Source organism: Phaethon aethereus (assembly GCF_964289735.1).
Source record: "Phaethon aethereus genome assembly, chromosome: 7".
Classification (NCBI taxonomy): Eukaryota; Metazoa; Chordata; class Aves; order Phaethontiformes; family Phaethontidae; genus Phaethon; species Phaethon aethereus.
The window spans coordinates 5,958,482-5,973,474 of record NC_138583.1 but is presented as its reverse complement, the minus strand read 5'-3'; the positions used below and the strand labels follow the sequence as shown (position 1 = coordinate 5,973,474).

At 36.7% G+C, this 14,993-nt stretch overlaps 1 protein-coding gene across 1 annotated transcript in view; it reads left to right on the top strand.

Annotated features, from left to right (window-relative positions):
* MYPN (myopalladin) overlaps positions 1-4,623 on the top strand; it is a gene marked incomplete at its 5' end in the record, with an annotated part of 48,331 nt that extends 43,708 nt beyond the window's left edge. Inside the window, 2 exons of the mRNA XM_082002012.1 lie at positions 2,005-2,138; positions 4,260-4,623. Of these exons, the coding sequence (XP_081858138.1) occupies positions 2,005-2,138; positions 4,260-4,429 (304 nt within the window). The 3' untranslated portion in view covers positions 4,430-4,623. The remainder of the gene's footprint in view (positions 1-2,004; positions 2,139-4,259) is intronic.
* Positions 4,624-14,993: the final 10,370 nt, after the last annotated feature.

Here is a 14,993-nt window from a genome sequence, read left to right as displayed (position 1 = left end):
CAGCATATGCAACTTATCAAAGATACTATGATATGATACGTCAATGCGTTTTAGCACCTTATTCTCTCCCTACACTATTTTTTTCTCAGTTTAGTTCTAACTATGGATAAATTCAAACTCAGAACAGTTAGAACATGGTTTTGAATGCCCCAGAGCATGGGATAATAGAGATTTTAGCTTATCAGATACAGAGGCTGATAACAAAGTTTGGTCACAAACATCGGCAAAGACTTTGATCCATGCTTACAAAATACAACAATGTTCGAGTTCAGCTCTGGCATTCAAATGCATCACTATTTTTTAGGTTTTGCAAAAGAAAAGCCGATGAAAATATGTGCCTGGCTGTAATTAATGAGAAATTAATTGTTTTCATTTATTTTTTAAAGATTTCTTCTTCAGCATAAATTTTATTTTTAATATTTTATTTCACTTGGCTCCAACTAATGATTTGATGCATTCATTGGATCTCTGAGATCAACTTCAAGAAGTACTACATTTTTACATGCATACCCTGCAGGCTATCTGTGAAGAAAACTGGCTCCGCAGCAGCGCTTGTTATGAATGCACACCTATCATGAGGGAAAGCTTACTTGAAAAAATCCTTCCGTGGTCTCCTTGTCCCCACTCAGAGACTGTCGTCGCTCTCCAAAAAGCTCACCTGACTCTGATCTTCTATAGCCTCTAGTCTTTATTCCTCTGCCTCTAGGCAGACTACTCAAGGATTTATTTCAAGTACTGGTACTTTCACAGGAATTATGGTTACATACATGCAAACACTGTAGTTAACATAAAATGAACAACTGTCCTAAAATGCCTCGTTTTCCAGTTGTTTCACAGAAGCTTAGACAACAAGTTTTTGCTACAGCTCAGCAGAGGAATGACTAAGGGAAACTTCCCACACCTCACAATGCCAGGAGCTAACATCAGGCTTGTAACACCTCTGCAGTTTCAGCCAGTCATGACCAGACTGGTTCTGCACAGATCCACATGAGCAATGGGCAGCATTGTCCTTGTTTGTCTCTGTCTTCCCCCACTATTACCTTTCTGCCTGAAGCCAAGAGACCTTTTTTGTAGCATGGTATGGACATGCATGAGCATACTACTGCACCCCCAGCATAAGGCAAATTACGTAATGCAGGGAGCAAAGGGTGAGTGCTCCCTTTTTTTATTAGAGATGTCGGAAGCACAAAATGTCCTCTTGACCTGAAATTCTGTGGTTTGATGTTTCATTCCAGTTCATAAGGAAACAAAACCTCAAACTGCAGAACTTCTTGCAACTTCAGGTACTCTGATGCGCTCATCCCACCTCTTCCTTTATAATGAGAGAAACACCTGGGTTGATAAAAGGGATCAACCACAGCCTAGAGAGCAAAGGAGCCTCAGTCCACTCATATACTCAATAGTTTTTCCTGGAAATTGCAGACAGAAAGTCTTGATCACTGAAGAGCAAAGGAAAAGGAGGGAATAAAGAAGCGGGTTTCTTCTAGAGTGTTGGCCAAATGAATCTTTAAGATTTTGCCACTCGGGCATTTTCTCATGGAAAAGGGTGCTGTAAGAAAGATTCTGACTCTCTCTGGTTACCGTTGTGAAAATATCACAACTTTGTACAAATGTTCTCGGTATCTTGTTATAGTCTTATATAAGTCTTCCAGCTTCTGAACTAGGAAAAAATACAATATGACTGTGCAGCAGCTTTGCATGGGTTTAGTTCATTGGAATTCAATAAACAATTCTGATATCAACACATACAGAACAACAATTCTGCTCATACTGTCACACCATGGCGTTGCACAACTGAGAGGAGCAAGAACAGATTTCACCTACTCTGATTATTGCTTGAGGCCAAACTGAAAGCAAATCTATTGACTATAAATGCCTTGGCCTGCTACCTCTTTGAAGACTGAAGTTACAAATTATCTATTTCATATTTAATGCACATATTGTAAAATCTCAAAGTTGATGTGCTCTTGAGAAACACTAATTCCAAAACACTTGTTTTCCCAGCATGCATCAAGATACAACAGGGTATGTCTGCCTCCTGATTCAACCTGCCAAGAAAGCAGATGCTGGCTGGTATACCTTGTCTGCAAAAAACGAAGCTGGTATTGTCTCTTGTACTGCTAGGCTTGACATATATGGTAGGTATTGGTTAGTAACTAGAACAAATCAGAATTTATTTTCCTTGACTGGTCCCAGCCCCCACCTAATTCTTAGTCTGTAAATTGCTGGGTTTGATGTGGATTAGAAATTAGTGTCACAGCATGGCCACAGCTTAATGTGGCCACCAGGAGGAGGTATAATGATGCAGCTAAATGGCCAAATTAGCTCTCCTGCATGAGTTTAAAGGCAGGTAAAGAGAAAAAACAGAGGGGGAATTGTGCACCATATTCTCTACTCCCATTTTCACATTCCAAATTCACTAGACACATACGCATATAATAAACATGTATGCAAGTTGAACCTTAACTCTGTTCCCTCTGACACATGCCTGTGCTACAGCCCTGACCTGACATGGAACAATAAATTGCACACAAGAAAGTAGGCCCCTTCTGTGGAGCACGTATGATAGCTAGCCTCCATTAATTAGGCATAGTTTGTATCTAACATGTTTGTCTAGGACTCAGAAGGCCCTAGCCCAGTTCAAGAACTACAGCACATCAGTTAATTACCCTGTATCTATGCAAGATGTAATAGTTAAGACAATTTATCTAGAGCAGGAGAGTACTTTGATCACTTAAGCAGCATAACAAAACAGAAAACACATTCCACAAACCTTTGGATTAGAGCCATACACTCAAAGGAAAAAAAAAAAAAAAAGCAAAACCATGTTTTCAACCTTGTATTTCTCATTTTAAAAAAGAAAAACACACTTAATTATCAGGGATAACCACAAGTCACCAGTGCATCTCTGTCAGTTTTCCGCCACCTTGTGGAGATATAGACAATAGTAATGTAATGTTCAAGAGAGGCCTGGTGAGAGTCTGATTCAAGTAAGGTCACATAAAATGGAAAATAATTCCTTAGGTATCTAAATGTTGCAAGACATAAATTAAATTTTCATATAAAGGATTCAAGGTACAAACAGGAAAAAGATGGAAAGTAAGAAATGCTTTCCAATTCCAATGACATTTTTCTAAAGACTCTGCAAGTCTAATACACCAAAGGGAGTGTCAGAAATGATTTTTCTGTGTGCTATTTTGAATGGATGAGGTTAGGGGATTGAAAGTTGGTCTGCTATTTGCAATTCCATGTGCAAAGAAAGAAGAACAGTAAATAATGAGTGTATTGTTCAAACAGAAACAAATTGGGGGCTGCAAGAAAAAAGGAGGCTCTTTTTCAAATATTTCCAGACAGACAGGGTCAAAATTCAGCATGCAAAGATAATGAACATTTCCTATCAATGCTTAACATGTAGATTGTAGGTCTGCCACACTGAGCTACTCTCAGAGTATTGTAGCCTGAACTTCTACCCTTTCACTTTAATTGCTGCCAGATATGTTTGTCCAGTTTGGGTGCAGACCTGGAGGTTTTGTATAGATAAATACTGGCAAAGATAATATCAATTTCCCCTTTCTGAAGTGTTTTAAGAATGTCAACTTTTAAGTATTATACCATAACTAAATAGTCTTACAAAATTGTAACGGTATTCATTTATATAGGAATATGTTTAATGTTACTTTTAAATTACTGAATCGGTGTCTTTGGATTACATTTCTTTCAGTATGTTTAAAAAAATCCACGAAACATGTTACTACTTGTAAGTAGTGAAGGGAAATAAAAATTGTAATCACTTCTTTAAAAAAAATCCCTATATTATTACTTGGAAATTAAATACCACCAAACAAATATACCAGGAAGAAAAGTCCCCCAGAGGATGGAGTAGTACAAAATCAGAGCCATCTCCAGTTTGTTCATCTCTGTTCATGGTATGATATGTTTTTAGTTTTGATTGCAAGAGCTTTGGAGAAGGCTCCAAAAATTAAATGACTGAATTTTGGACTTAGTGAAATCCATGTAAATGTTGCCATTGAATTGAACAGGGATGGGATTCCATCTGTAGACTTCAATAAAAATACTCACCATATAAACTACATAAATGATAATATTTGAAGGAACAGACTCTAAACCAGGGAACAGCAATGCTGTGCTCTCTTCAAGGATGTTGGAAGCAACTTTTCAGTTGTGTGCATTGATTTCTGTTGTTTCATTGCTAACTTAATTAGAGGTTTTTACAGCCTATTCTGTTTCTGTTGCTTCAGCTCAGTGGCACCGTCAAATTCCACAACCAATAAAGCTTCGACCTGGTGGCAGCCGGTATGCAAACCTTACCAGTCAAGGACTCGAGATTTTTTCTGCCTTCCCAACTACTGAAATCCCTATGTTGTTTTCAGCCCCAACTCAAAAGGTGGTGGAGAGTGAAGAACTTTGAAAAACAAACAAACAAACAAACAAACAAACAATTGTTCCAGTTACACCTGCAGAGATACTAGAACTGTGGAAAAAAAAAAAAGAGGTACAAGCCAAGATGCTCAAGGTTTACAGGCAACTTGTTTGTAATTAAGTGTACTGCTGCTGCAAATGTTGCAAGTAACATATCATACAAGACTTTTGCATATGATTTTACTGCAGGATAATTGTGGTATGGAGTGTCGTGCAATACATTCAGTACTGTGTAGTTTGCTAAGAATTACATAGTAAACATAGTTTTCAGCACTTAAAAGCCAATACCACTTTTACTGCTTGAATTAAAGCTACTATGTTGTAGCAAGCCATGCTAAGGATTGATGATGTTTAGCTGGAATACTGCCAGTGAAAACATTGACATTACAATAACAATCCTGAATGAGGGTAAACAACATGACTTTGAATGTAATTCTAAAAAAAACCATGCCAGATAATCACAAAGCACAAGTTAAAGGGAAAAGATGTAACTCATTTTTATATATTATTATGCCAGATAATCTTAGAATTTTTGAAGACTAGATAAATATAGCGTTTCATGTAGGTACAGCTGTATACCCTACATATTTATATTTGTGTGTGTGTGTACTCCATGAACTGTGTACTCATGGTGTAAGGATTCATAAAGTAAAGTACAGGGCACATGCATAGGACGCTAACATTAAGAAAACCAAAACTCCGGTTGTCTGATGCATGTTCTCTAGAGCCCACAGCTGAAACTGTTTTCCAGATGTGCTTCATATTTTTTTCTTTAAAATGATAGTGATTCTCTGCCTTTAAACACAGATTATATTAAGCTTGTAACTTCACCATTTTTAAATATCAATCTCTTTTTCCTAATTTTTAATGTGACAGTTTTTAAAGCAATAGTTAGGTGCAAAGAGCTAAAAAACCTACTGTAACTAATAGTAGTAATAAATAAGGCAATTTAATGAAAGTGGAACAGATGGTGTTAAGTGACAACACTTAATGACTGATTTAAATATATTTAGCATCTATACAGTTGTATTAATACCTCCCAGCACTTAGAATCTGTGAATATCTAAGATGATTTCCTGCATCTTTACGTTATTGCTATCCCCCTTCTTTGGACATTGTTTTCAAGCAGTTCTTACTGCTTTCAACATAACCAGAGAATGCAACAAAGTCCTGATCAAAGTCACAGAAATGAAAAGAAAAAATAACAGATACTTTCATTTTAGACCTTATTTGGATTTTTTCAAAGTTAAAAATCTAACTTTAAAAAATTACATATGCAAAGAAAACACTGAGAAGTTATCTTAAGAGAAAATGGATACTGGATATAGCCAGAGACTGCGAAAGAACCCGACTTTCATGGAGTTCCCTACAAACACAGCTTATGTTGTCTCTAACTCTTGGTTCCCTAAGGGTTTAGAGGGAATTAATTCCTTGTATTTTTCTACTTCCCACCTGAGTGAAGGCCATAAAACAAAACCATCATTATAACTTCCATGCGTTTATTAGAAATCTCAGGCAATTCACCCTAGACTGAACACACTAGGAAGCTAAAATACATTCTTATCCTGAGAGACAAAAGAAGGTGCAGGTATTTTAGTGGGAAAGCAGAAATACCAGTTGTTGCCCACATTGTACCTCCTCCCTGGCAAACAAAACTAATAGCTACTAGAAATGCATTCATTCAAGTGACTTCAGTTATGGAGTGCCTAACTTAAGACACATTGTGGGTCCGATTTTCCAGGAGAGAGAACCTACTGCTCCTCTTATCTACATTTGTTTTTAGGGTGGCTTAGGGATTCCAAAACTAAAACTAGACTGAGTCAGAGCTGGGCAATCCAAAATTCAAAGTTTCCCATATTAGTAACTACTCTTGGGAAAATAATCCAAGGAAAGTTATTGGATTTTTCTTATTTAATCCAATGCTGTTGCGAAGTGGGAAGAGAGGAAATTAAGACGCAAAAGATCAAATTCTGCTCCCATATGCAGCCCTGGTCTTCCCATTGTTTCATGCCAGAACTGAAAAGTAGATTTTGATCCAAAGTATTCCAAGCTGTCTATCAGCCATCAGGCTTTATACCTAGCACAGGCTGAGTCAAGCGATTGCTTAGAACTCCTCTGTGGCCACCTTGCCTGCTTCGAGGGAGAGGTTGGACCAGATGACCTCCTAAGGTTCTTTCAGACCTAAACCACTCTATACTTCCTAAATTATTTTACTTTCCATTGCCTGTCTGAATACCCTATGTGGATTAAGTTACCTCTTGACTGAGTAGAAACTAAGAATTCAAGCAAGCACAAACTTCTTTTTTGACTGGGATATATCTTATTAGGCAATTCTAACTCCAAGAGCAATCACTTTAATGAGAGTTCTTTATGCAATTTAGAAGAAAGCAATACTAGTACTTTCTGTCAGCAAATATCTGATTACCAGTGCTGGAATCATACCTGTTAATATTACTGACAGTAGTAGTGGTTCTCACATTTTACAACAAGAAACAACACACCTGAAAACTCAGTAAAAATTAAATTATAAAGCACACAGAGAAAATATGTAAACCATATCTCTTCAACCTTTTCTCAGTGATTCCAGTGAAATGTTTCCAAACTTACATCATTATAACCTGAACTGACGAGCTGAGGATTAAGTGGTACAATGTTTTTTAAAACATACATTCAGTTCTTTGGAAGTGGGAGGACAAGAAGCTACTGCTGGAATACTTTTCCCAAAAATCTGTGTAAGAAGGATTAATCCTTAGTCATTCAAGAAGGGGCCCCAGAAGTCTCACTGAGGGATAGGCTACAGAGAGTAGATCACCAAAATCTGTCAGCTGAACTATAACATTCTCTCCTTGACAGTATTTACTAGCAAAAGAATCAAAACTTTACCCATCACAACTTCCTACATAATGCAGAAGTCTGTAATTTCAATTACTTTCAGTGCAACTGATACAAACAAAATCAGAATCCGATCCTAAATGGTCTGTAGTCATTAAATTTTGCTCGTTAACTGCTACAGGACATTTCTCCTCTGCATATACTGAGCCCATAAAATGAGTATGTAAAGAAAGCTTATGTGAATGGATGTAAATGCTGTGAATTAGTAATATTGATGTGCTCATCACAAAGACGACTTGTTAGAAAAAGACAAAAAAAGTTATGTTTGTGTTGTTAACTGATGGAAAAAAACAAGGGAGAAAGGCTTGTGTAAGAAGCAAAGACAACACTGAGTTGTCACAAAACATGTGATGCTGTTTGAGCTCACGTCCCGTGAAGGATGGCACTATCTAATTATACTGTGTCAAGATGCACTAGAGACTATGCCACTGTGCTCCATTCCTGAACAGCTTGGCTGTTCACTGGTTTTGTTTAATTGAATAGATGATTTGACTTCACACTAACATGGTATTTCATTCTCTTATTCAGGGCAGGCAACTGCAACAACAACGATCAATGTTAGAACTTCCACTGAAGTCAGTGTTAGCTATTATCTTCCAGAAGTCCATTAAATCACCAAAACGTAGAGCACAACATTGTATCAGTGAGATCAGTAACCTCTCAATGTTTTCTGATTCAGAATCTCGTAGATTTGTTTAGTTTCCTGTTTCCTTCTAGTCCTGGTTTTGTACACGATCAAACAGAGGCACAGTATATTTCAAAGAAGTGCAGAAATGACAACTTTTGTATTGCAATTCTAGAAAGCGAAAGTATTATCTTTGCTTTAAAATTCTGGTACAGCTTGGTGCAAACCCAGTCCTCAGCAGCATCACATAGCAGTTTGCATTGATATCGTTGGACTTCCTGCCTTAAAACAGCTCAATTGAGTTCCTTTGCTTCCATAGGGAAGATGCAGCATACCTTCTGAATACCTCACGTCTGCTAACGTGAGAAGATGAGAGCACACACTTGAAATAAGACAAGCCAAGTCTGCAGTCTTTATCTTAATATGTAAACAATTGCCACTTCCAGCTGTTTACAGTATATCATAGGTACTTCAAAGTAACAAATCTGGAATAAGAATTCCTTTATGAACTGTGTTCTTAATGATACCAGGTTTAAAAGCATTAGTTTCTGGAAAATGTCTTCATACAAAATGATTAGCAAGACCTAATGAAATATTTTAACTGTTAAATATTGGAGAAGTGGTTCATTGTTAATTGCGTTACTTTGTCCACTACAAAGATGTTCACTTTAAGCCTTAAAATTCTATGTTATCATTTTTTCTTGATTAAAGTTGATATTTATTATTTTTTGATCCAAAGTCATTCTCACTGGGAAGAAAAATGTTAATGTAATTTTTAAAGTATATTTTAAGTGCATATGAAAGGAAAAACCAAACACCTGCCTGTTCAGTAATGTATTTCCCTTTGTCTCACCTAAACTTAAATAAATGCTTCAGAGTTGCATACAAGAGTGTGTCCTTCACGTGTTCAATTAATTGCAAGTGTGCAACAAAACCAGAGGTTTCCTCAGAACTTTGATGTGACAGCTGATTAATGGAATCAGACCTTACATTATTTAGAAGAAAATCATAAAATACTGTCAAGTTATATACTAGCCATGCTTCTAGCAGGTAGTTGTGAAATACAGTTTTTTAATCAATTCTTAATATAAATTTGCTTTGGTTTTAAATCCTGCTTTCTTTTCCTGATAACCTCAGCCCCGTCATCAGTTTGAAAGAACAAGTTTCCTCAGGAGTACCAGAGCAGAAGCCAAGGAGTCTTTAGGGCAATTTGCGTGTTTTAAAAGGTCAATAGATTTGCCAAATTCTCAGTATCTCGGAGAATTAGTCTCCAAAGCCTATGCTTGAGCATATATTTCTCTCTATAGATTGTCACAGCTGAACTCCATCATGTCACAAAAATTCATGCAGAATCTGTCCACCACATTGGTTGCCTAGCCCACCCCCCTCCCTAAATACCCATTTACTGGGTCTAGACCGACGCTCCTAAAAGTCTCTCTGTGCAGTAGGGCACTGGAGACCTGTTACAGAGGACTTACTTTTTCAACCCTGAGCTGTGTATCCAGCACTTGAACAAGTGAAAATTGAATGAGGGCCAATCAAACACACAAACCACACTGAATTTCACTCTCCCCTACACACGTCTTCAACGTGAATGATTTAGCATATTCTTTGTATAAGGGTCTATTAGCAGACATTGGAATGAATTTTAAATGAGCAGCAGATGCAAACCCCACACTTGAAAGGATGCTGGATCTTATAGTTCAGATACAGAAGAGGACGGGGGGAAAAAAAGGATGGGCCCCATTACATTTGCTGGTACTGATTTTGCTTTCCCATGTAACCATGTTTTTCCATTCCCACCTGGCTTCATTTGTATGTACTTCTGTGCCTGCTAGGTCAGAGACAATGTTCTTAAGACCATTGAGCTACAGCTCCATGAGCTAAAGCAGCTCCTACACATTTTGTGATTTCCTCTGACCAACACAAGCTGCATTCATTAATGCCTTTATACTTCAAGACCACTATAAAGAACCATTTACTGCATAATACAAGGAAATCTTGGGCCATATGTGCTGTGAATTTAAGTGGAGCTCTCCATTTATATCAGTGGGAAATTCTGTTCAGAAACTGACCACCCTTTAGGATCACACAATCGGTTAGTAGCAGGCAACACAGTTTTGTAAAGAAATTGAAAAATACTGAAGACATTCTGAAATTTTGGAAGAAAAATGACTATGCATCCCAGGCTGCAGGAAGCCATTCAAAAATGGATTTCTGATTCCTTGGGCTACATATGCAGACATTTTAAGTTTCCATGCTAATTTTTGTACAAATGAAAACTGAATTACAAATTAGAAAAAAATTAGTAGACTATTAAAATGTACTCTTTGGTAGAAAATATGTTTAAATATTATACATGGAGTTGCTATATGTTGTTAAATATTAAACATGGTTTTTTAAAGCCATGTTTTCTTGAAACATAGTTGAAGTTAAAAACGTAAAGCATTTTTTAAAAAGTGCCCAAGTACCAGGTGAAGTCAATGTTTTTTACAAGCTATCTGTATAGAGGAAACACTAGACTGCTTCAACGAATAAACATGTCTTTATTCTCAGTGCATTTGTTTTTTCCCCTGGATATTTTGTAGAGAGAGAACAGATGAATACATTTAGAGCAAAAAGAAGCTGTTCTGTAAATTCTTACTGAATTTTAAAAATCTAGATAAATTTCACTCCTGAATTACAGAAAACTGCATCCCTACTGCTTAGCTCAAATAGCTTGAAACCTAAGTGTAAAGTTACTCATCTTAAGGCAAAAGCTTATTTTGGAAATTCAAATATTGACTGGAAATTGTATTTTTTTAAATTTGTGCCTTGTGAATCACATCACAGCAGGGACTTCCACGAAGATTTCACCAGGGAAGTTCTACTTAACAAGGTATAGGAAACTTAGCTAAATACAAAAAAGTCTAATGATACTCATGCTTCCCCACATGAAGATCTTGTAATGTCATTGACTTTACAAGACTATAACTAAGGTTAGCAACATTTTTAGTTTTCAGAATTTGTACTGCAGCACCATTTAGGAATTCCAGTCAAGAACTGAGCTTTGCCCTGTGTGTGTGTATAGTACAAGATGGACTGTGTCCTAAATACTTTATAAATGGTGAGATGGAAAAAAGAAGCCTAAAAAAATTTGAATGAATTAAAAGTTGTAAGACAGGCTAATACATATCTACTGATGACCTCAATACTGAGACAGGAAGAAATGACTGACTTTTCATTACTAACATACATTTTGGGAACATGCTACCCTAGTTCCCTTTTCAGCCATGGAAAAGTCACAGCAGTTAAGAATGTCACTCCAGTTCTGAGTTCAAAAATAACTCTGGTCACCTTGTCAAAACAGGGTGATATGATTCAAAGAATCATACAAGCAGAGTATCTATAGCTACTTCAAATAGAAAACCCTGCAGTCGGAACCTTTTAGAAGAATAAAAGTTAACTTCCCACAAATTAGAGCTTCACACTGAATTTCAATAGTGAAACATGTATGTGTGTAGTATGCAACAAATATTTAATGAAGCAAGCACTTCTCATCCCCAGTGTTTTCACAGTCGTGTGGTTCTAGAATTACAATGTATAGATACTACAAATACAAGTATTTCAGGTTTGCACTGTTGTTCAGTTGAACAAAAATTTATTAGCAGACAAAACTCGGTCCCTAAGAACAACACACCAAGCTCTGAGCATCTAAGCTTTTTCTCCATTTGGAGGCCCACTGGAAGCCTTAATTATTTAAGTGGAGGAGGTTTCAAATGCCCATACCAGTCCAGTAAAGTCCAAAACAGAAGGGTCACAGTTGTTATTGGACAAGCAGCAAAAAGCCAGTGGGGAACAAATAGTTGGGTGCAATAATCAAACCCAAGTTAAACAGTCAAGTTTACATTTCACAAAGTGTCACTAAAGTATTTGTAAAGGAAAGCCATGAAAAGAAACCAATTAATTCCTAAAGAGTTTGAGAAGTCCAAATCAGCACAGATAGTATATGCTTTTTGGAAAGATTTTTTAATGATTAAACCTGCCCCTTGCCCCAATTTACTCCCCAAAAAGCTTTGACAGACCATCAATAGACAGACAGCTGTCAATACACTACAAAGAACTTACTCTGCTGCCTTCAGTGCTATAGTAAATAGGAAATCCCAACTTCCAGCTCAAGCTGCACCCTCCCAAGAAACAAAAATACTAGAGCATTATATAAAATCACAATGTTTTCACTAGTAATATTACTAATGATTATCAATAGTTAAAGAGGTCAATAAAACATTCACTTCCCACTAGCACAACAAATTTTAAGAGAATAGGGATTATAATCTTATACTGTTGAACAGCAGAGATTGATGCAATGACCTGATTTACAAAGTGTTCACAAGCTAGCTACTACACTAAAGTGCTTTTTAGGACTTTGGTTTCAATACTCAATAATTTTTTATGACATGACCACAAATATTTTATGTTTTGTTTTGTTTGTTCTTGAACTTACTATCATTTAATTATTCACTGCATACTAATCCATTGGTTTTGTAATTATATTTATCATTGTATGCAGTAGATGGTAAGTTACAATGCTACTTTGAAGAAACAAAATCAGAAGAAAAACATATGTTAAGTACTTCTACATAAATTACAAATAAACTTCAATGTCATGTCCCACAAAATCAAATTATATGCCAGTAGTGCAGAAACACAGCAATACTCTTCTTGCACACTGCTGTGGTATTTATACTGGTATTGTATCACCCTTCCCACCTAAACTTTAGAAGGCTATCTTTCACTAAGCCATGTTTTCCCTGTCATATACTTGCACAATTTATTTGCATCATATTCCCATTTCAGGATAGAAAACCCACTACCGTGCTAGCATTGCAGGCAAGACAATGTCTGCCTAAAGTTTACAGCTAATAAATTAGTGGAAGATGGCACATCATTTAATTATTAAAGGATTGTATTGATTGTTATTACATACATAATCTTGTCACTTAATGATGAGTAATATTCAAACACTATTAACTTGGCTGTATGATGGACAACAACTAATTCTATTCTCTCTATAAATTTCTGCAAAGAAATCAGTGAGTAACACGTCTTCATATTCCCAGAAGGCTGAATCTGCTTTTTGTTTGCCGATAAAGAGCTAATGTAATTCACAAGAAGCAAAAGCCCACATTTTAATTAACACTATTCGTTACCTTTAGAGAGGCTAAAATACACATTAAAAAACATTCCTGAATGCCAGCGTTTAAAGATGACAGTAGCTCAGAATATACACTGCCTCTTCTATACGTATTTAACCTAGCCTGAAAGTCTCTGTCCCAGCAGCTTTCACTCCAGCAAGAGTCCAACTCCCACCTCAGGAAATGTACTAGTCTGCATGACGATGACCAAGGGCAAAACGTCAATAAGGGTTCTGAGGGAAGACAGACAGGAAGGTCAGGTCTTTGTGTGTAACTGTTCCTGCAGCGAAGTCCCTCTCCACCAAAACAGGGCTTAGGTCCTATTGATGCTTTTGTTTTTCACTGAAAGCTGCTTAATTGTTGAAAATATCTCCGATCAAAGCTATTCATTTGTTATTTGAAAGAATTCTAAAATATAAGATATGGCAGCAGCCAGCAGGGAACCTGCCAGCCTTCCCTGCTGGAAACCCACCAACAGCTGTTCTGGGACAGCCGCTCCATTTCTCCTTCGCCCTCATGGCTAACACTAGCAAGGGCTTGTCTCTGGAAACAAGCACGAGCAGAAGTACCCTTCAGCTTCATAGTCCACTGCCATCACAACAGACATAGGCAGTCGAACTTTTGCAGACTCTACATCCTGCTACAAACACATCTGCTTCTCCAGCTGTCCTGCTCCTACTCATTTTTCGACCTTCCCAACCTCCTTTCCTCTTCTGCCTTTTCTACCAGGATCCCTCTATCCTCCACAAGCAAAAGAAGCAAACAAACAAAAGGCAATTCAGGGCACCACCGGGGCTGAAATGAGCTCAACTGCTTTGCAAGAATGCTCTATAACTTTTTACCAAACCCTTATCTTTAAAGGCTGATTTTCAGAGAGTACATAAAACACACTTCTTACTCTAACTGGTAAGCAAGCATCATTTGCTAGTTGATTCTTCTTCACATTAAGATGCCAGGACTGTGATAGAAGTAGTGTAACATTTGGGGTGGGAAAGCCACTAGGAAATAATTCCTAGAGTAGGAATTTCAGGTAGTTAGTGAGGACATATCATAGAAAACACTTTATTTATGATTTACAAAATCTTATTGTTTCCAGATAACATAAAATTAAAAAATAAAATCCGAACATTTAAAGTCTACAAAAATCTAGAAGTTTAGATTATTTTCAAGTGAGCATTCTCATTTATGGTATGTAATCACATGTGCTTTTACAGCCATTGAAAATAAAAACGTTCCTTCCATGACTTGAACCTAGCTCTTTTTCGAGCGTACAAGAGACACCATAAATTGGATTAAAGCAAACCTACACAACCTTGGAGCACATACTTCAAACTTACAAAGTTTAAGAAAATCAGTTCTTTGAGGGCTAGAACTCCAAAACATTTTAAAACTTTTTCCATGGGAGCCATTTATGTGAAAACAAACCAAAGAATAACTTTAAAGTTGACATAAAAATAAAAACATGGAATGAAGTTCATTTCTGGGGTTATTCCATTCAGTTACATCATGGGTCAATTTGGCCCATAATCTGCAGAAAATACTGTCATAATTCATCACAGTAAAAAAAAACACCAAAAACTTATTTAATAAAAGAATCAAATTAACTAGATGAACTAGGAAGCAATTGTCAGAAAGATATCAAAATTACAAGTATGCTTTCCACCAGCATTAAATAAATTCAGTCTTCTTAAATGCATATTGATTTGAAGTTCTCAAAGCAAATTTATTTTGTCAAATCAATATAAGATGGAAACAAAAATGAGCTATGTAATGCCAATGTTACCTTATTCAAGCAGATTAACTCTTGCTAATCATTAAATTACACATTTGGCCTGCTGCATATTCTTAGTTCATAAAAAGTT